Source organism: Aulonocara stuartgranti, assembly GCF_965226115.1.
Source record: "Aulonocara stuartgranti genome assembly, chromosome: 11".
Taxonomy (NCBI): Eukaryota; Metazoa; Chordata; class Actinopteri; order Cichliformes; family Cichlidae; genus Aulonocara; species Aulonocara stuartgranti.
Genome location: NC_138947.1, coordinates 28,560,848 through 28,581,132, shown reverse-complemented (window position 1 = coordinate 28,581,132; position 20,285 = coordinate 28,560,848). Strand labels below are relative to the sequence as shown.

Here is a 20,285-nt window from a genome sequence, read left to right as displayed (position 1 = left end):
AGGGATTATCAACATACAAACTTGATGTTTTGCCCAAATTTACTAGATCCACATCTGCAACTAGGTCAAGATGTAGTGACAGCAAAAAATAAATAAAAAAGCTGTAGCATACGACCTAAATCAGTTTCAAGCTCATCAAACTATTCAGTGAGCCCTTATCTACCAGCGACTGGGATGTTAAACGCACCATTTTCATCAGGAGAAAAACACTGCATTATAGAATTAAAGGCGATCACTCAAATGAACCATTCCCTTTTAGCAGACAAGATGACCAAATGACAGCATATGAAAACCACCACAGATCCACTCAGCATACGAGTCAAGGTTTCACAGCTTTCTACTAATATGCCACCAGTCTGTGGTTTTAAACAAGAGCAAGATGATGGGCATAATAAAGTTACTCTAGTCATAACCGTCATCCTCTTATGAATGCTTTCTCGCTTATTAGGTTATAGTAGTTAGAATCTGCAGAGGTGGTTGGTGTGCTTGAAGAGAAAACATCTTAGAAGCGGAAAGGGAAAAAAAACAGATTGAAGCTTTCTGAAAGTTTGACTGCAGTTCTTGAGTGTCTGCATCCCACACAAATGATAGCTGGCGTGTGCACAGCGAGATGGATTCTGTATTATCAAGGCAACTTTTTAACAGCTTGGTGGAGAGAGAAAGTTAAAGACTTTTCTCCATCTTTCACTGTTTAGATAGTCAGGAAGAAATACAAAACGTTAACTCCTCTTCTTGTGCGCTGACGATAAAAAGAGAGAAAAAAAAAACTTCCTCTTGAATGTTTGGTTTGGTATAAAATCATAGCCTAGGGGACACATTAAGCAAAACAGGCCAACAGTATGCTTTAATATGCTACAATATGAAGGATATTGAGGTATTGTTGGAAATGATATTGTAATGTAATACAAATGTTAAAATCATCTACACTTCGCCAAAGAAGGCCACTGTCCGGTCAGGAAACTCTCATGTCCCATAAATCTTCATGATCCCCAACATTTATACAAACATGAACCTGTGTCATAGAGATGCATCACCTATATGCTTTTCATTTAAAAACACATACGCACTTAAAGTCTAAATGGTGACGAATAAACAGTAAGAGGTAATTGCCTTATGTAACCTGTGCTAAGATACAGTAGCTTTACCAACAACACACAGCTCTGGGCCACAGTCCAATAAATTCACTGCTGCCTAGTCTAAACGGAGCCCCAGGACAGGAGCTACTGCCTGGATACACTGCAGAGCAGAGCCGTTGGCTTACTGAAAGTCTAGAGGGAGGAAGACAGAACCCGAGCCTGACTTTTCAGCCCTAGAAAACAGATGCTCTGCTCCTTTAGATGGAGCAAGTTTACATGTAAAACTACATCAAAAACATCGATTTTTTAATGCTATGAATAAATAGGTGATTAGTTTTTTTTTGTTTCATTCAGTGCTTCTTCTATGCTGAGTTAAGCTGTAAATTTGGTCCACCTGCAGCACAGAATTTTAGACAGTGGTCCCCGTTTTTATGTTAATCAGTACAGATGGTAGAAGTTACCTGCAGTAAACTGTTTAAACTTGCCTTGCTCGTATCATCCAGCAGCTCGGTGACAAAGACTTAATCCTGGTCTCCACTGTAAGTCCGAATCACTAAACCCTCTCTTACTTTATTTTGACTTGACTCTGAAACATGTTTCACACTATTTTGGGTTTGAAACTTTTGATCAGATGTGATGAATCATCATCATGCCACCATGCTAAAGCAAACAACTTTCTATTATTTACCAATGTTAGATTAGGCCTATCTTTTCCCCTTCAGTGTCAAGATTAGTTCTTTATCCATCTTTTTTATTTTTTATTTAACAGCCTCCAGACTTTCTCTAGAAATCCTGTGTTGCCCCAAAACCTCGTGGACTTAGTAGGCAAGTACAGCAAAACTTTGTCCTTGAGTCTGAACATTGAGGTCAGACACTTATGACACTTTTTGTCATTTAAAAAAAGCTATTTGTTTTTTATCTCTTGGCTACACTGTTTATGTGACATGTGTGATATGTGACACATGAAATTATGTATGTCCAGTTTAATTTCATAAAAATAAACCATTTTATGAACTTTTTACGGTATAAAATGACTAAAATATAAGATGACCGGCCTAACTTAAACTTTACAGAGCAGATCTACGAGTTTCATTCATTAAAGTGAAAGACTACTGTTGCGCCAGCTGCTTCACGAATGACACTGACATAGCTCTGTTTCAGAAGTTTCTGTTTGGTTATGGTGCAGTAGACGGCCACTGCTGTCCAGCAAATGATGATGTCGATTTTTCAGAAGACTTTCTGACCCATTAGAAAAACACAGGTGTGCATAAAGTGGCTTCCATGATAGTTGGATCCATTTTGTTGTTTTTTTGTTTTGTTTTTTCATTGTGCACGCCAGCCAGCTGGTCAAGGAACAATTGAAAATACAAAACTAACAATACAAAATACATTTCTAATTTTAAATTTGTTTATTTTAGTAGTAATCAGTTGACATTGCTAAATTGGTATCAGAATTGGCAGTTATGGTCTTAATACAAACAGGCCAATAAAGTTATTGTTTGCTTTGGGTACTGCAGGCTACATGAATGTGACTAATTGCCCTCCAAGCCCAAATCATTCTTTTCACCAGACTTGTTAGTTCAGTTGGGATGTTCTAACTCGCCTCATATATTTGTCTCGGTGGAATATGTTGACCAAGCCAAGTGTAACGGGACCGCATTATTCTGGTGGATCACGGCACTCCAAGTGCAAGCCTCAAACTGGCCATATTCACACTGGGCCGAATTAAAGCACCCATGAACTCGGCGCTTGCTTTTTCTTTAACGTTTGTGCATCTCTTGGGGTAAAAGCATGGAACTCAAATTTGAAGGCCTGTTTTGAAGTGAAAGCTCAAGAATATTTATCAATAAGCATTCTCATCCTATAGAGACATAACAAAGAGAAAGGTGCAGAAAGAAAGAGACTGTGCACATTTCTGCTTGTGTTTTGAAGTTAATGGAAGAAAGCGTGGATAGCACTCACATAGCTCTCATGTTATTCTCAGGCAGCAGAGGGATCTCCAGAATTTTGGTGTTGGATTGCATGACTTCATGGCTGGCGGTGGAGACGGTTTTGCCCGTGATGCGGTGGACCTGGTAGAAGGCATGTGGTCGCAGGAGGCGGTCGTCTGCGGTCCCTATGAACAGCTGCAGGGTGAGCGGCTCGCTTTCCATGTAGCCATAAAGCTGGCAAGAGAACAAAGAGACCCAGGTAAGAGGCAACATCAGGTTTTAAGACCTCCATCTCAGGCAACCCCTCATTTAGGAAATCGAGACTGGACGCACATTAGCAACTGTTAAAGGAACCTTTATTGATAGCTTTGACCAGGCAGAAGAGCTGTGAACATGAGCTCTTTTTCATTGTTTGTTTTTTTCTGGTTGGATTGGAGGCTCTCTCTCAGTGGTCTGCTGTTCTTTTCTACATTCCTTTAGGAAGAGAAATCAAAAGATTTTTTATTGTTTCTGGGTGTTTGAGCAGGAAACACAGAGACAAAGACTGATAAAAGTTTCACAGCTGATACTTAAGGAGATGACTGGGAAAATGTTTCCAGTATAACGGAGGGCATCAAATAGATGAAATCAAAACTCAAACTCTTACTTAAACTGTTCAAAATAAATAAATAAACAGTACAAATCAATGGTTTTTCTGTGATGATTATCAACACACAGTTAGCTATTAAACTTATTAAAACTTTACGCCTGAATGCTCATGAAGCAGGGAGTGCAGACGTGCTCCAGCCCCCCCCTTTACCTTTGGGCAGTTATGAACATGCATTATGATTTCCATTAAAGAGCGCAGACTGTGTCCCACTGTGATGAAAGAGACTCCTGTATCAGAACCACCACTTCAAACAACTACCACTTCCTCTAGCAGCCTGCCATTAGCCGCTACTGCTTAGCTAATAAAAAGATCAAATCTTCAAAAAAAGGAAAAATAATCCATGCCTGTGCACACTGTTGAATTTGGGTTCAAATGTACTTCAAATATAAACTGTAACTGCCAATTTAAATTCAATGTCCCAGTATAATTTTCTGTCTGTGTCTAAAGTAACATCATTCGATCATTTAACCAAGTGTGTAATGGCTCAAAAACATCCAAATGCAGGGAATGTTTTAAATTCCAAGATGTGGTGAAGGGCAACTGATACTTTGTGAATGATTTCTGACCAGAATAATCCACTAACCAAGTTATTTCTAGCGTGGCCGAGTCTTAACACCAAAGACCTCCCAGGATATAGTTTCTCTTTGTAATGCAAATTGTTCCTATGGCTTAGAAATCTCTCCAAACCTAAACACTATCAAGAAGCCGCTGAATCCATCTGGTATACATAAAACCCCAAAAAGCCTAACTTCTGATCGGGTGGACCTCCACAGATCCACCCAGGTGGCTACTTGACCGCATGTGACGTTTACTGTGAGGGATCAGTTACTTAAGACCAAGGCTCAACAAGCCATGACCATCTGAAAAATCCCACAAATTGGTCAATTACTCCAGCGCACCGCTTCAGACCAATTTTGTTTGAGCTCCATCCGAGTGAAAACAGTGGTAACGTCAAATGGAATAAAAGACCCCTGTTGTTTATCTAACAGACTGAGTCATACAATGAAATGAAGACCACATGTAACCTATGACATAATCTGATTAATGGGTTTATAATTACCTTTGAGAGGGCAGGCAGGAATTGGGGGGGGTGGGGGGTGGGGGGGGGGTGTAAAGAAGAGCAAGACTGGTATAAGACTGGAAAGTTATTCTGAACCTGATTGGGTGTCTGTGGAAATTAGTACCACAGTGTCATCGACACCTAAGGCCTTTGATTTGAGAGCAGATTTGTCTGGATACAGTATCAAAAGTCATTTGGTCTCATAATAACGACAAGGATTAAATGGCCTTGGTCGGCACTTGATGACAGCTCTGCTGGATGCAAGACAAGGCAGAGGATGTGCTCTTTGTGGTCTCTGTTACACAATTTTCATTATTAATTATCTTGAATAGGAATAGAATATGACCAGTCACGGGAATAGATTATATATCCATATGCTTCAATAACCTAAGCACCGGTGGTTATCTGGCTTGGTCTTTGATTCAGATATCGAGGGAGTGCGGAGGGAGTGGTAAGACTAAGGCTGTCATTCATCTCCAGTTCCAACCATCATATTTTTTCTCTTGAGCTCCCCATAGTGTCTCTAGCAGCTGTCTTGACCTGGAGCTAGTCACACATGCTAGTCATCAGTGAGTTAGGCCGAGGTCAGGAGCTTCTTGAAGTCTTGGCATCTCAAGGGACCACTTCATCTATAGAGTGATCTCACCGGCAGACGCTGTTCCCTTGTTATATTTTACTTATGGTGTCACCAGAAGTAATTATCCATAGCCACACATGCTACCAGTTACGGGCGCATTGAATCAGAGGAGGGCCACGGTGGAGCATGAGGTACAAATCTGAAACATTGGAGCGTTAAATTGCATGACGTTGCCTTGTGATTTAATAAAACGCTGGCAGTTGCACTACAAACCCGTGTCATCTGTGGCAATGGACTTCTTTGGATTTCTCTTTGACCTCCAAAACATTACCTCAGCCGCCACGTGGCGAGGGCCACAAAAGAAGCGGGAGGTAGAGGAGGTTCTCGCTCCTCTCATCCTGCTGTAGCGCACGGCAATGGCGGCGGCATCCTCGCTCAAAAGGAGGATGTGATTAATGAGGTCAGGTAGTCCTCGTGGTGACGCTGCTCTTCCCAGCAGCAAACGAAGGCAGCGTGATCCCCCCTGAGCGACCTCACTCAATTCCTTTACCATATGTGCTCCCCTGACCCTCTCGCTACAGTCTCCCCCCATCCCACTCCTTCACCTCTGCTAAACTCCTGCGATGCTCCCTCAACTGCACGCCACACGCACAGTGAAAAATTCACTTCTTCATTTTATTCTCAAAGTGGGAATTAAGACAGGGGGAGTCAAGACTGTGTAGACAGAACTTAAACACCTGCGACCTCAGCTTTGCATTTGTGTCTGACGCTGTCTGTGAGAGAGACACTAATTTTGACCAGATGAGCTTCTTCTTGCTGTAAAATATGGCCCATCGGGCTGAACGCTCACTACATGTTTATTTTGAGATCATTCACTGAAACCAGTCTTACATTGAGGCAGTTGTTCCCGGTGCCAGCTTTTGCCACTGTGTCAGCTTGTTGTATGAACCTATTTCTGAGAGCTGACGCTCAAGTAAAACATCGCGACCATGGCAGCTGAGGCATTAACTGCATAATAGTGTGCAGCTGTATTGTCTAGGTCAGTTGTGATGATAAATAGAGAAGAGGAGGGCACATTCTGGGTGCTCACCGCCATTCAACTCCCATCTGCCTTTGGGTCTTCTCAGCTCCATCAGCAATACAGAAAGCTTTAGTCCTTGGGAGACAGCCCCAGTTTATTTCTTTTCTTTCTTCCCCCCCATTTTCTTATTTGCTTCACTCAATGAAAGTCACATGTGATCAAATAGCGACAGAGGGTGTTTTTATTCCAATAAATATAATGTATTTTTCACAGTGGATTTTATCCTTCAGCTTCTTTAGTAAAAGTGACATTCTTAATGCTGCTGCAACCATTCAAAGTGGGGATTTGAACATTTAAAGTTTAATAATGACTTGGTGGTAAATTAGATTTGTCTGGCCTGGCTAGAAATTGAGTGTGAATACACTTCACAGGCCCCGCAGTGAAGGCTGCCTTCTATCCCTCTGCGGTGATTTCATCACCGCCTGGAGAAATGTCATGACTCGTAGAAGTCCACGTGGCGCAGAGAATCGGGGGGGAGAGGGAGAAGACAACTGGAAGCAGCAGAGGAGGGGTTGAGGGGGGAGGAGAACTACAACAGCAGATGCAGGCTTTTTCCCATTATCACGCTCTCCTCTCTGTCAAGTGCTGACACACTCACACCAGCCAGCCTTTGCTGTACCCAATTAGACGTACACTCATCCACGCTGTCTCTCCTTCCAGACTTTACTCCATCGCCCCCCTGACCCTCTAATGTCTCCCGTGTCTCATATTGAATGCATAACGCAACATATGCAATCCTTTAATGTGCACTGTTTCCATGGCTTCACATGCTGCAACTTTTATAAGCAACCAAACAGCTATATCCTTTAAAGTTTTTATTTTCTTTACTAATACTTCGAGTATTGAGGGTGTAGCTTTGAGCACAGGCCCATGTCTAGACTACTAAAGGTCCAAATTTTATGTCAAATAACATTGTTTTAAATTTTGATTTTATCAGCCATTCATAAGACCCATCATTAAAGCCTACAGAAAATTAGTGCAGGATGAAGCATAGATCACTGCTATGCCCCTAAGTAGCCAGATTACCCACTCTTATCTTACCTCATAAATCTGCGGTTTGGTTGTCACCTCAAACCAGTGAAAACGATGTACACATAACCTCAACTTTTTCCACTTGTTATTAACTTGTAATTAGTGGCAGCCCAATACCAGTGTAAGGGAAACCCCGCAGATGGAGAACCACAATTTGAGAGTGGCATAAATGCCCCTTTGGGCAGCAAATAATAGCCTTGACTAAGCTCTAACAGCACTACAGGGTACACCAATCCTTTTGAATATCAAACATAAGGCGGCGGTAGATTTAATGAGCAATTAGCAGCTACAGTATGGAGTGCTGTAGATCAGGGTGTTCTTCTTTCGAGACATTACGCAGCCAGCAAGGACCAGATCCCAAGGTGAAACCGCACATGCGAAAAACCCGAGCACGTGTTTGCTTAAGTCTTTCATGTCATCATGGCGGAAATATACTGCAAATTTGATGTGCATTACATAAAGTTGCAGAGGAAGAGAGATGAGTATTAAGTCACGCACACGTTAATAAGGATGATGGCCACATCCTGAAATTACACATGTGTGTTACTGCTTTAAACTTAATGAGAAAGTGCATGTATGTGTGTGGGGGGTGAAAGCCTTACAGGCCAGTGATTATCCTATATGAATTAGCCATAAGCAATTCTGCTCTGTGTGCTGCAGGACAGGTTTAATTCTTCACAGGTGTTGTTTGCTGTTACCAAGGGCCTGGCGGATGTCTGTTTTCCTGTCTGTGGTTGAACTTGAAAGCTGTTGCAACATCTTGATCTGAACTCATGTTAGATCGGTCACTCTATTGTCAATGAAAACTTTACAATTGCAGTTGTCTTTTTTAAATGGTCTGCTCAGTTAAAAGAAGAAACAAACAACCAAATAAATCAGTGTTGCGGTTATATTTTATGTAAAGGTAGACCAGGTTGTTGGTTTTTCCTGAGCACGGCGTCAGACATTAAACACAGCTGTGGTAAAGCAAGGGGGAGAGTCTGGAAGAGTGTGAGAGGAACTGTTAGAGTACCCTAGATCCCCTTAATGGTGTTGTGGTCTGATGCAGTAAGTAAAGTGGAAAAGCAGCAGCGGGGGTCACAGAGTGGACCGGTGATGAGAGAGGGGGTTAAAAGGCTGGAGATGCAGAGGAGAGGAGGTAGGGTTGGTGTCTGACTTGAGAATAGATGACCTTGATTTGGAATGGAAATTGATGAGACGAGTTGGTGCAAATGGTGAAAGGCTAGGGAGTCATGGTAAGCCAGGGTTTTCATTGGCGTATGACTGGAGCAAAGACCTTCCATTCTCTGTGCAACCACCCATCACATAAACACCTTTGTGTGTCAAGGAAAAACAAGACAGCAGTAAATGTGCACATGAGCGCCTTGGTTTCACTGTATATTAGCCACTCTCTACGGAGTACTTTGTCAGTGTGGAACCTGTGTATCCCTGTATGTTTTTCATCATCTTGCTGTTTTTTCTTTTCTTTTTTTTGGGTGGGGGGTTCATCCAGAACTGCTTTCCAACACACATGTCACGATTGCTCATAGCACGTGTGTCTGATCATCCATGACCTAAAAAAACAATAGAGTTGTAGATGGCTGGGTTTTAACCGAGGTAGGCCTGCTGGTGTGGATTTGGGAGATGGTTGAAGGATGAACGGTTCACAGGGAGTGACAGCCTCGGGCCCACCAGGGAGGCAGAGAGGCACCGGTGCATGGAAAGAGGAGGTGGCCTCTGATGGGTACTGACTCCCGTGCACCACTGTCATGCTTAGCCAACCTCAGGGCTACTCAGGTCCTAATCAGCAGGATACAGAGCATCTCTTGGGGCAGGCAAGCCAAGCCACAGCTGCCTGGTGACTCCCTCTGCCCCTTCTCTTTCCTTCTCTCCAGTCTCAAGAATCATGAAGAACACACACACACACACACACACACACACACACACACACACACACACACACACACACACACACACTGCCTTAGCTTCTTCCTACACTCGTGCCCTTGTGTCATTATTGACTCATTCTCCTTGACTGCACTTCACCCATCCAGTGCCTGCCACTCATTACCTCAGGGCACTGGGGACTACACCACGCGCCCTATCCTCCGAGATTGTAACAACACAATTTCTTCACATCACCACAACAAAGACAAAGGGAGTGCCTAGGAGTGAAAAAGTCAGGTTTTCAAAAAAACAAACAAAAAAAACACCACATTTTTCTTCTATCCTTTACCCTCCAGCATGTACACATGATTGCCTAATCCTCATAGATTCATCTTCCTGCCAACTGCCATGCTCGGAGTGGTTTCCACTGTTATGAAACCCTCAAGATATCCCAATTGACTGCACAGGCAATATCGGGGTCATAAATCACTCCTCACCAAGAAAAGAAAATGTGAGGTATGTGAGCAAGCAAGCAGGTGTGATGGAAAAGCATCTGTCATCGTATTTTCATATAATATTTGGTCAGGGCGCTCAGCGAGGGTTGGGAATATCCTCAGAATGTTGGCGCTAAATGGGCGATTTTAAATAACAGAATCAAATCATGAGCGTGAATATTGACAGGGCCACGTGTAAAGACACTCAGGAGTGTTATTTATGAGTTCCTATTCGGCCCCCGAGAGAGAGAGCAAGTCAGAAATTGACGTGACCTAAAATCAAAACGAGCCTGAGTCTGCTGGGCCTCTTACTGTAGCACAGTGAACTGTGAGGGGTAAAGTGTTGATTCACCTGCATGTTGATATTCAAAGGCTTGTAAAGAAGGGGAATAATTACCTGTATTTACAGAAAAAACCTGCAGGTTGACAGGCGTCTTTATAACACAACTTTGGCCAACAGCTGTCAAATGCATTTGACATTGTGCAGACCAGGGTGTGCTGACAACATCTATTTACAAAATAGCTGCGGCGCTAACAACATTTAAAGCTAAGGATGGACCACCAATTAAACTTTATAGTTCCAGGAACTTTTTGTGTGTGTTTTTTTAGGCTTGCAGAGTCTAGCTGCATGGAAAGCAGGCTATCTGCCATCTAAAACCATTCAATCCCTTCTCTGACAGAGCCAGCAAATATTCATATAGTTAGTAGGATAGATACAGTTTAAATGCAAATAAGCTGCTTCAAAGACAAGTTTACCTTAAGGACATGCCTAAATCCCCACCTTGTGTAAACTGAGATGTCAGCACAGCGTGATGACAGCGGAGCTGAGAAAGGAGCTCTGTGCTGTGCCGCTGGTGAGACTGACGTGTGCTCCTTAAGTGTTTGCCAAATACAATAGCGAGGGGCGACGCTTCTCCTCCAGTCAGCATGCACTGCTGCTGGTCAGAGTGACTTATTACAGCAGCAGATTCACTGTCAGCTTTAGGGAACATTTAAAAACGCAGCATACAAGAAAATGCTGAGATATACCGCCTGCAGTGTGCAAGTGCTGCACAGCTGCTGTCAGAAGTTACAAGAAAGGCCTGCATTTTTTTAAGCTAGCTGACTAGTTAGACAAATTTAATTTTTATTTTTTTTATCTCTGTGCATGTGGTTTGTGTGTAGAATAGAGTGACCTCATCTGTAATGCCATTTTATAATCTTTGGTTGTGTAATGACATATAAAATGATCTGTAAGTGCAGAAGCTCCATCCATCTGCTCTTCAAAGCAGCAAATGGGAGGTAAGAGAGCTCAAAAGCAGAGGGAAGTTAGCTAAAACAGCTTGATTCATATACTGAGTAAACCGGGGGGCCGTACCAGGGTTCACTGCCTGTGAATCTTGCAAATCCATTTTAGTAGTGGCTAGAGCTGAAAGTCATCATAATAGATCCATTTTAATCTTAACAGATAGAGGCACTGTGCTCAAATCACACTCATTATTCCAATATTTGGAATCTGATTTGCCAAAAACAGCATTAAAAGATTACTGTAGCTAATCATTTCTGGATGGTTTGAGCAGCAGTCGCATACAGTAGTTTGTATTTAAACACAGTCTAACCAACCAAATCTGATTTCGTCGAGAGAGAAAAAAAAAAAAGCAAACGAACATCAACGTTGTGACTAATGAAAGAAATGTCAGGGCTGTGTTGACTTTGCTCTGTGACTACATGCTGTCATAAAATAAGCAACAGCCAGACGTTCATGTCACCAGATTGGCGTTGGATAGAAAACTGCTGTTAATCAGCATGCACTTGTTACCTCTCATGCTGTAATGACAGCAAATTATTGCACAGTCTAAAACTACAAAGCTAACTTTGTCTCTGGGTAAATGCAAAAGTGCACAGCAGCAGCATTTGTTGTTTGAACATTAGTGCTGGCAGCATACCTGTACCACAGGGTGTCCTCCAGACAAGGCCTTCACGGCTCCTCGGCTCCCCTCAGTCTCATAATGGGCCCTGTGGTGGGACTTTGGCTGCACTTCTATCTGTAGGTTGTAAGGGCCGGAGCAGGATGGAAGCTGCCAGTCAAGTGCTGGCAAAGATGGGCTGTAATTACATGACACATTGATTGTTATTAGGTGAGAATAACACTATGTATCATTCCCACCTTTCAACAGGATAGTGAATTCACATTTACACGGTCCAAAGATTTTGCCTTTCTGGGCTAAAACCCCCAGTGTCTGGCTTTTTCTTTCCTGAAAGAACAGTGAGTTATACGTTTCCACTTTGCTTGGAACAAATAAATGAAGACATATGGCAAATGATTGTCTTTTTATGTACATTCTGTTTTCTCTATTTTGGTTTTCATCTAATTTGCCAAAGTATGAACTACCATATTTTTTTTTCCTCCAAGGATCCAGAAGTCTGAATCTAAACTAAACTTGCTTTAAATTAGCCTGAAATTGGGACACTTTGTTATAATCCAACTGGCTTGAGCCCTCTCCATTTCATCATGGTCTCTAATCTAATCAATTGAAGTCATCCCCCGACTGCGTGTAATTCCTTGGGTCTGGGTAATAATTAGTGGCCCCCGCTTTCCCCCTTTGTTTTTTCTTTCTTTTTGTGAAAAATAAATGAGAGACAAATGTGCCCCGGTTAGAGCGCGGCATGTTTTGCATTATGGTGTGGCAGGTGGAAAAAGACGCAGCGAGTTAAGAAAGTGACAGTGGGAGGAAAGACAGTTCTGGGGCACAAAAACAAATCTCTCACTGCCTGGCAGTCAGGCAGCTTTTTTAACACACACACACACACACACACACACATATGTATATGTATATATATATATATATGTATGTATATATAATTCAATTTTAAATTGATAACTGTAAAATTCTAAAATACAAAAAGCTGGTGTTGAAGACAATGGTGTTATGGAACAAGGTCAGCCACACACCTTGCCTGGGAGCATGATATCTCTTTCTCAGAGCTACAGCTGGCCTCCTTCAACATCATTGTTCTCCTGATGGGGAGTCAAAGCTTCCCATGTGAACACCGTGGAGATATCTAAACCAAAACAAACATGTGCAAGACAATATTTCTCTTTGCCGGATGCCTGGTAAACGCAAACCCCTGACCTGAAGAGTGGCTCGACTGAAACCAATCTCTGGCATCTTTGTGGAACTTGCGGGCTGTTTGTTGACCCAAAATGAACTGATTTCCCCCCGCAGGACTTTATCTGGCTATTCAGTGCATGACATCACTTTAGCTACACAGAGAAAAGATGGGCCGATGGCGCGACAAACCAGTGGAGCGCGCCGGCTGATTAACTCACAGGCTGCTTCCCCTTCAGCCAGCCCTGTCACCATTGCTTCCTGTTGCTCAGTATCTTAATCAAACACTTGATTTCCGACAGGAAAGTGTGTTATTGGCTTAAGGGGGGGGGGGGGAAATGCCACAAGGGAGCAAAAAGAAAAAAACCCCGCTTTGCTCAATTGACAAAAATCAATACTATTGTTCAGTGCAAGAGTCTATTTGTCTGAGTGTGTGCATGTGTGACTGTATTCGTTGTTATATTTGTGTGAGGGTTGCGATGGCAACGGCGGCACATGCATGCTGGGCAACTCCTCAATGTGAAATACGATTTATGAAATAGTTCTGATCTTCAAAGGGAACTCCTTTGGAAGTGAAGGGCATGTAAATTGGAATCTCTGCCTTTTGAAGATTGAAAACTAAAACCATCTTGTCCTCACAATAAATAAAAAACATTATAAATGTGGGGAAAAAGAGAACAATGGAGAAATGGAATTGATGAAATGTGATGAATTGTAATATGTAGAAAATCCTGACCCTCAGACCAAGCGTTAGGATCATAATTCTGTCTTAAGCAGAGACACATAGACAATTTTCTTTTGGCTAAATTGCTGGCTATTTCAATTTCTGAACATTTAGACTGTACTTGATAGAGAATTACTAAATTTATTTGAGACAGCAGGAGCTGGTTCAGCCTACCTGAGGTAAGGCTTGGGTTTAGACCAGGAGTATGGGTGCTGAGGCACATCCAGGAACCCCCCACAGTAGCTCTCCTTCTTGAGGGCCAGGCGGGAGGGGTAGTCCTCGTGGCAGAGCTCTCCATCAGGACCAAGCTCCTCGCCTCCAGGTTCCACCTTCAGACTCATGGAGGCTGAGTGGTCCAGCATCGTCTTCCGCGTCTTGACTGGGATTCCCTCCCCCATGTCTACCACCCCATCTGTGGTTAGAGCATTGATTGCAGCCACGATGGCAGAGTTGGTGTACTGGTTGGTGTTGGCAAGCCAGTTATCATCCGTAACGCTGACCCTGGGGGAGCCATGTGGAGAGGGTGTCGCTGACTGGTTGGGTGAGCAGGGCGTTTGATGGTAGGAGGTGCCGTTGAAGCTGTACTTTCTCTTCCCCATGCTACCACCGCTGCCTCCACCGCCTCCACCACCTCCACTGTAGGAAGGGGAGTTTGGTCTAGAGCCACGAGGTTGTGCCGGCCAGCCTTCCTCAGCCACGGCTCCAATTTGAGGGGAGGTGGATGGTGAATTGTGAGGGGACCCTGCGGGGCCACTGGCATGTGGGCATGACAGAAGCATGGATGATCCTCGGGGAGAAACACAGGGGGACTGCCAGGGGGAGTTCTGCGGGGAGTTGTCGTAGTTATAGAACCCTGACTCATAGGATGACGCCTCAGAGTTGCAGCTGCGTGACGAAATGCTGCTGGCAGGGCTGAGGCAGCTGGGATCACGGTACCCCTCTGCATTGGGGAGCGTCAGTGTGACAATGTTGACCCCCCGTTTGACAATGTGGTCCTCACTGCTGCTCTCTTCAACCTCATCCTCAGGGTACTGGCTGTAGGCAGTGATCTCAATGCGGGGGCTTTCCAGGGCTGGAGCACCATTGGGTCTCAAGCTGTGCGGCAGATAATAACCTGATGCTGCATGATTGTCACTGCTGTATCCCGTCTGGTGGCAAGAGGAAACTGAGATGACTGGACTGGACTGTAAGGTATGGTACTGAGTGGCCAGACAGGGGCTGCCCATACCCAGAGGAAGGGACAGGCTGACGTTTGGTGTGTAGCTGTATGCATCTGAAAAAATAAGAAGTATATTTAAGAAACAGAGAATCACAAATATGTGTTACTTTCCAGAGCAAAGTTCAGAATGTAAAAAAATGATATTCCCATACAACTAAATTGCATTTTTAAAACAAGCATAGCATTAGTTCTGGCAGGCCTTGGAGTGAAGCTCAGTGGTCTCAAAGCCAAACAGCCCATATCAGAGGATAGCTAAGTTAATTCCCATCTTATTGGGAAATCTCAAATAGAACATGTTATTTAAACTACCTCATCTTGCATAAAGTCGCAGCTGCCTGTGGAGTCACTTTGCAAAGCCACCTCTGCCTCAGCCCCTCCATTTCAGTCTATACAATCTAATTCTGATGTATTCATGCTCCCTCTCAGTTGTGTCTGTCCCTGCTGCTGTTGTCACTGTTGTTTCTCCCAGAGGTTTCTTCCTCTAAAGAGGGAGTTTTTTTTTCCCACTGTTGCCGAGTGCTTGCTCAAAGGAGTTTGTCTGATTGTTGGCATTTCTCTTTATTATTACAGAGTCTTTACTTTATGATATTAAAAGCTTTGAGGTGACTGTTGTTTTGATTTGGTGCTATACAAATAAAATTGAATTGAATTTGTCATGTTTTGCAATGTTAACCAGTCTTCTGAAATACCACAGGGATAAATGCAAAACTTCTTGGTAAAAAATAAACTGAGAAAACACGTTGAAGAAAAAAATTTATTTGTGAAACACACTATGACTAAACATAATTTTGGAGAACACTATAGCCTAACTGCGAGGGAATGTAATTTCTAGAACTGGTCACATTTAAGAACTCTGGTCACATTTAAGAACAATACCCCTACACAAATCTCTCCAGTATGTTTTTCAGATTCTGACTAGCCCACTTCTTTATAAACATCTGGAGAAGCTTAGCAATCATCTCAAAGCGGTTACTGTATGAGGCTGCTGTGTAGTCGCAAGTCGAGCAGCCACTCTGTTTGTTTGATCAGTTCATCTAAGGCTTTATTTGGCACACCCTGCTGTCATATGTACTCTACAGGAATTCCTCCAGCAGCACTGATGGATGCTTTATTTGATTGATTGCATCACTCACTGAGTGAATTAGGCCCTCCCCTGTGGAAAACTGACAGCACTCTCGCATCGCTCTGAGCATGTGATTAAGTCAAGGAGAGTTTGCTTTTGCGCTACACACAGATACACCACCGGTACACACATAAACAGAGGACAAGTGCAGGCAGGTACACAAGGAAATCACGTCCAGTGCAACAATATAGAGCCCAGATAGCTTGGAAGGCAGGCATGCCTCTTCAGTTAGCCTTGACACGGGTGGCTGCTGTGTCAACAGTTGTAAACCTCACGCCTGCCTTTTATTGATAACGTCAATGAGGGTAAAAATAGCTACAGAAATAAAACCATTCAGTCTGAAACCCAGCAAAGGGCATTCCCCTCTCTGAACCATTCGATATTTGTTAACCACAATACTGCGTATCACATGAAATGACAGATCTGTCACACAACATAAAATATGTGGGTAGGCAAGGTAAAATTAGCTTATGAGAGTCTATTTTCAGAGGTAGTAACACTACGTGCGCAGGACATGTATTCCAGGAGATGCGCATGTATTGTGACAGAAACCCAAACTAAATTGAAGTCGTCCTTTTGAAAACTATAAGAGACACTTATTCACTAAACCTACAGACTTGGAAAAGTTACTTTTTATACGGGGTTAGAAGAGGCTAAATGTCAAACCCCTTTAGAGCCTACTTCACAGAATTACAATGTCATAATAGCAGATCAGTACGCACCTTTCTCCCCTTCCTTCTGGACACTTTGGCTGTACTCAAAAATGTAGTTGAAATCAAACTCTTGCTCTTCATGCTGAAAACTCATTTCTGCACCACTCATCGTAGTCTTTCAAAGTAAGGGCGAGTGAGCATTCAGCTCAGTCTTCGCCGATGCTCTTTTTCTCTGGTTTGAACAGATGATAATCTCCTGCCCACTCTAGCCCTTGTGACACACCTCCTCAGTTCAGGCCTGATTGACTTTGCTTACAGTTGCGGCTGTTTTTTTTTCCCCCTTCCTTTTGAATGTGTGTGATCAGTGCACTGCGCTGCAGCACACTTCACTTCTTCTAACACCCACTCAAACACACTAGGGCTTTCACTCTTGTTTGCTGCATGATCTTGAAACTTGGCTTTTCCGGGTGACACGCATCACAACTGCCGAATAACAAAATTGGGAAAGCAGATCAGATTTTGTTGGGGTGAAGCGAGTAAAAGAGAAATCAAAATGAGTCACTAACAAGAGGCAGTGCCTCCCCGGTTGTTTGCAATGTGCTGAAAATGCAGTGCAAGCAGATTTAATTTGAAAACACAAATTATAGCGTGCTCTCTTTGCACTCCCCAATTTTTTTCCAATTATGCTATTGTGATCAAAACACATTCTCTCCCTACAACCAAACTAGTCTGACTAAAGAATGGACGGGTTTATCCGCAGGCATTGTGGTCTAGGCTGGGCTAAGAGTGATGGGACCTCATAGAGAGATAGGTGGTCGCCCACAAAAGTCATCTGCAGCCTCTGGAACTAAGAACTCTGGGGCCACTTATCGCACATGGCTGAGTATGCGCTATGGCAGAACACCAGCATGGTCTCTGTGTGTGTGTTTGTGTGTGTCTGTGTGCTTGCGTTTGAGTGTCTGCGTGTCTGAGTTTATGTGTGACACTAAAGCAGCCCTCGCCACACTGCTGGAGCTGTGTGTGGTTAAGCACGTCTCCTTGTCAAGCAAGCTACCCCAGCATCCCTGCATGCACAGATCACAGTGCTCCCTCTTACTCACAAACACATGTATATACACGCACATCTGTTACAAATTATAAAGCTTAGTATCAAGGGACTGAACTGAATAATAATACCGCCTGCACCCGTCCCTCTCTAACCTCAGAGACAAAATTAAATTCCTGAAATCCACCAAAAGCCAGTGATATCACCACTATGAATTAAGGCTATAAGTGACTTGTGATCAGATTTTGCCCTCTCACTCTGAATCACAAAGCTATAAATAGAGAGTTTGCTTTTGATTGCATGGGAAAGTAAATAATATTTAGCAGCCTCTGGGCTATCTGACCCTGAACTTTAACATCTCACTTGGCTCATTTGGAGAAAAATTTCAATTTTTTATTTATTTATTCATTTTAAAAAAGGAAGTAAAGTAGAGAAATTGACATGAAGATCTTAACAAAGACTGCAGGTGACAGCAACAGTGTAACCCCCATCATATTTCACTGCACATAATGAGAAGCACCTGCAAAGATAGCTGGAGACACCTAATGGTGTGTATGTAAACTGAGCTTATCTGCTTCTTGTGTATTACTTGCGTGTTATTTTGTGCGTTGTTTTTTTAAAATAGAACAAGGGGAGGTAAATCGTGACACCATCAAAAAGGCCAAAACGTTTCTTTAGAATTTGATATTTTTAGCTTGTTATAATTAAACATATTTACCAAAACAAACGCTTAGACAATAATTTAAGACGTCTATAAATTTGCAAACGTAAAATATGAGGGTATAATGCAGTGACAGCTCTCAGTAATCTTATCTCACAGAAGGATTAACCCCGAGTTTGCCCTGATGCGCTCTACATTTTTGCATTAACTGCAGCACCTGGTGTCAATACATCTTTAAATAAAAATAAAAAAACAGCTAAAGCGAGGTAATACATATGTATACATATATGTATGTATATAGGGGTACAGTGCTGGTGATGCGCAGTCATGTAGGGTTCTTTACCTTCTTCTGCAGACTTCATATCGGCGGCGAGAGAAGTAAGTAACTGGAGTCCTCGCTCCTTGCCGGTTGCTGCTCCAAAGCTGAACTTGGAAGTGACGCTCAGGCAAAAGGTATCCTGCATTCAACAAGCGATGCGCAACTTTCACCGGCTGCGAGGCTGTAATGTGCAACGAGAGTATTCAAAACACCACTGATTCTCTAGACAAACCACTAAACAGGAGCATATTTCGCAAAAAGACTCGTTGGAAATCGAGTGTACAACTTTGAACCACACGGCGATGGACTGCGCACCAAAGGAAACGGGAACAGGGGGTTAGGAGAGGCGCGCAGGTACGGCTGCTAAAGGTGAGTTTTGCTCTCTTCGACCCAATGAAGGTTTTAAAGAATGTCCACAGGTCTGTGACGCAGAGCGGTTTGTCGGAGGGGCCGGCTCCGGTGCTTTTAAAGTTGGAAAACACCCTCCGTCCTCCCGTCAGTGCGCCGCCCATTGAGGGTTGACGCTGCCGGCTTCTGCAACCTCCTGGACCGCCTGATGATGTCTTTCATCCTGGGATCCCAGCGGAGGAGGTGGGAGGTGTGTGTGTGTGTGTGTGTGTGTGTGTGTGTGTGTGTGTGTGTGTGTGTGTGTGTGTGTGTGAGAGAGAGAGAGAGAGAGAGAGTGAAAGAGACTGAAAGCCCACACACAAGGTTAACGTTAAGTCAACAAGAGGTCCGTTCTTCACATTTTTATGATAAAATTAGCCAACAAAACAATCGCAGCGAGTATTCATTTCCTTCAGCTGCTGGAGGCTCAGATTGTTTTCGAGGGATTTCAGAAGTTTTCTTCTTCTTACTTAAATCCCACTGTAGCCCCTCTTATCAGCAGACCACATTGGGTAGTTCTCCACTGTTATCTGTCATGACGACACACAGTCTTTGTCCCATGTTTTTCTATGGATAAACTTGCTTTACTTGTGAGATGTTACCTAAGTTTGGGTAGTGGAGTTGATGGGTGTATCCTCAACAGTTCATATTGTATATATATTCATATGATTATTATGGCCTTTCCCATTTACATTGGCAGTCAAGTTATTTTGATCATTAGAACATTTACTTAATATCCATTTTCTTCTTAAAAAAAAATATAATAAAAACAATATCACATCATTTTCAAAAAAATGTTTGCCAAAATCTTGTTTAATCTAAGTGTAATCTGTTGCATATTGCTTATATTATTTAAATGTATGTTGTAATTTTGTTATTTTCTTGTCATTCTTTGAAAGTCCTAACCAGTTCCTACAGGTATTTACGTGACAGCACAGTGGAACAATGATGTAACAACCAGTGAGAGGTTTTTTCTTACAACAACGGAGAAATAAATAACTTTTTGTTACCTAATTATTTAAAATTACTTTCTGTGTCAAATTAAATCCAAGTGGTAATAGCAGTATTCAGGTTTGATGCAGGTGCCCTAGGAAAATCTATGTATTTCTCAGTAACCTGGTCACTGTTTAGTAGTCATTGTTTAAAAAATACATATTTTTAAATTTTTTTATTATAATTTTCCACATAGATAAATATTATAGTGCACCATATTACTTTAAATTACATTCTTCCGAAATTATTACTCATTTTATAGGTACTGTATTTCATAGATGCTATGCTGAGAAGAACCATGTGGTA

General features: G+C 42.7%; 1 protein-coding gene across 3 annotated transcripts in view; it reads right to left on the bottom strand.

Moving 5' to 3' along the window:
- The window catches only part of LOC309718146 (nuclear factor of activated T-cells, cytoplasmic 1-like), a 61,523-nt gene extending 41,831 nt beyond the window's left edge, over positions 1-19,692 (bottom strand). For 2 of the 3 annotated variants that reach the window (XM_082553160.1, XM_082553162.1), the window contains exons 1-4: positions 18,624-19,692; positions 13,754-14,852; positions 11,692-11,851; positions 3,039-3,241 (exon numbers count right to left, since the gene is read on the bottom strand). In XM_082553160.1, coding sequence (XP_082409286.1) covers positions 3,039-3,241; positions 11,692-11,851; positions 13,754-14,852; positions 18,624-18,744 — 1,583 coding nt within the window. In that variant the 5' untranslated portion in view covers positions 18,745-19,692. Of the gene's footprint in view, positions 1-3,038; positions 3,242-11,691; positions 11,852-13,753; positions 14,853-16,643; positions 16,812-18,623 lie in introns of those variants that run through there. The other variant, XM_082553161.1, reaches the window with a different exon arrangement.
- Between the last annotated feature and the right edge of the window lie 593 nt (positions 19,693-20,285).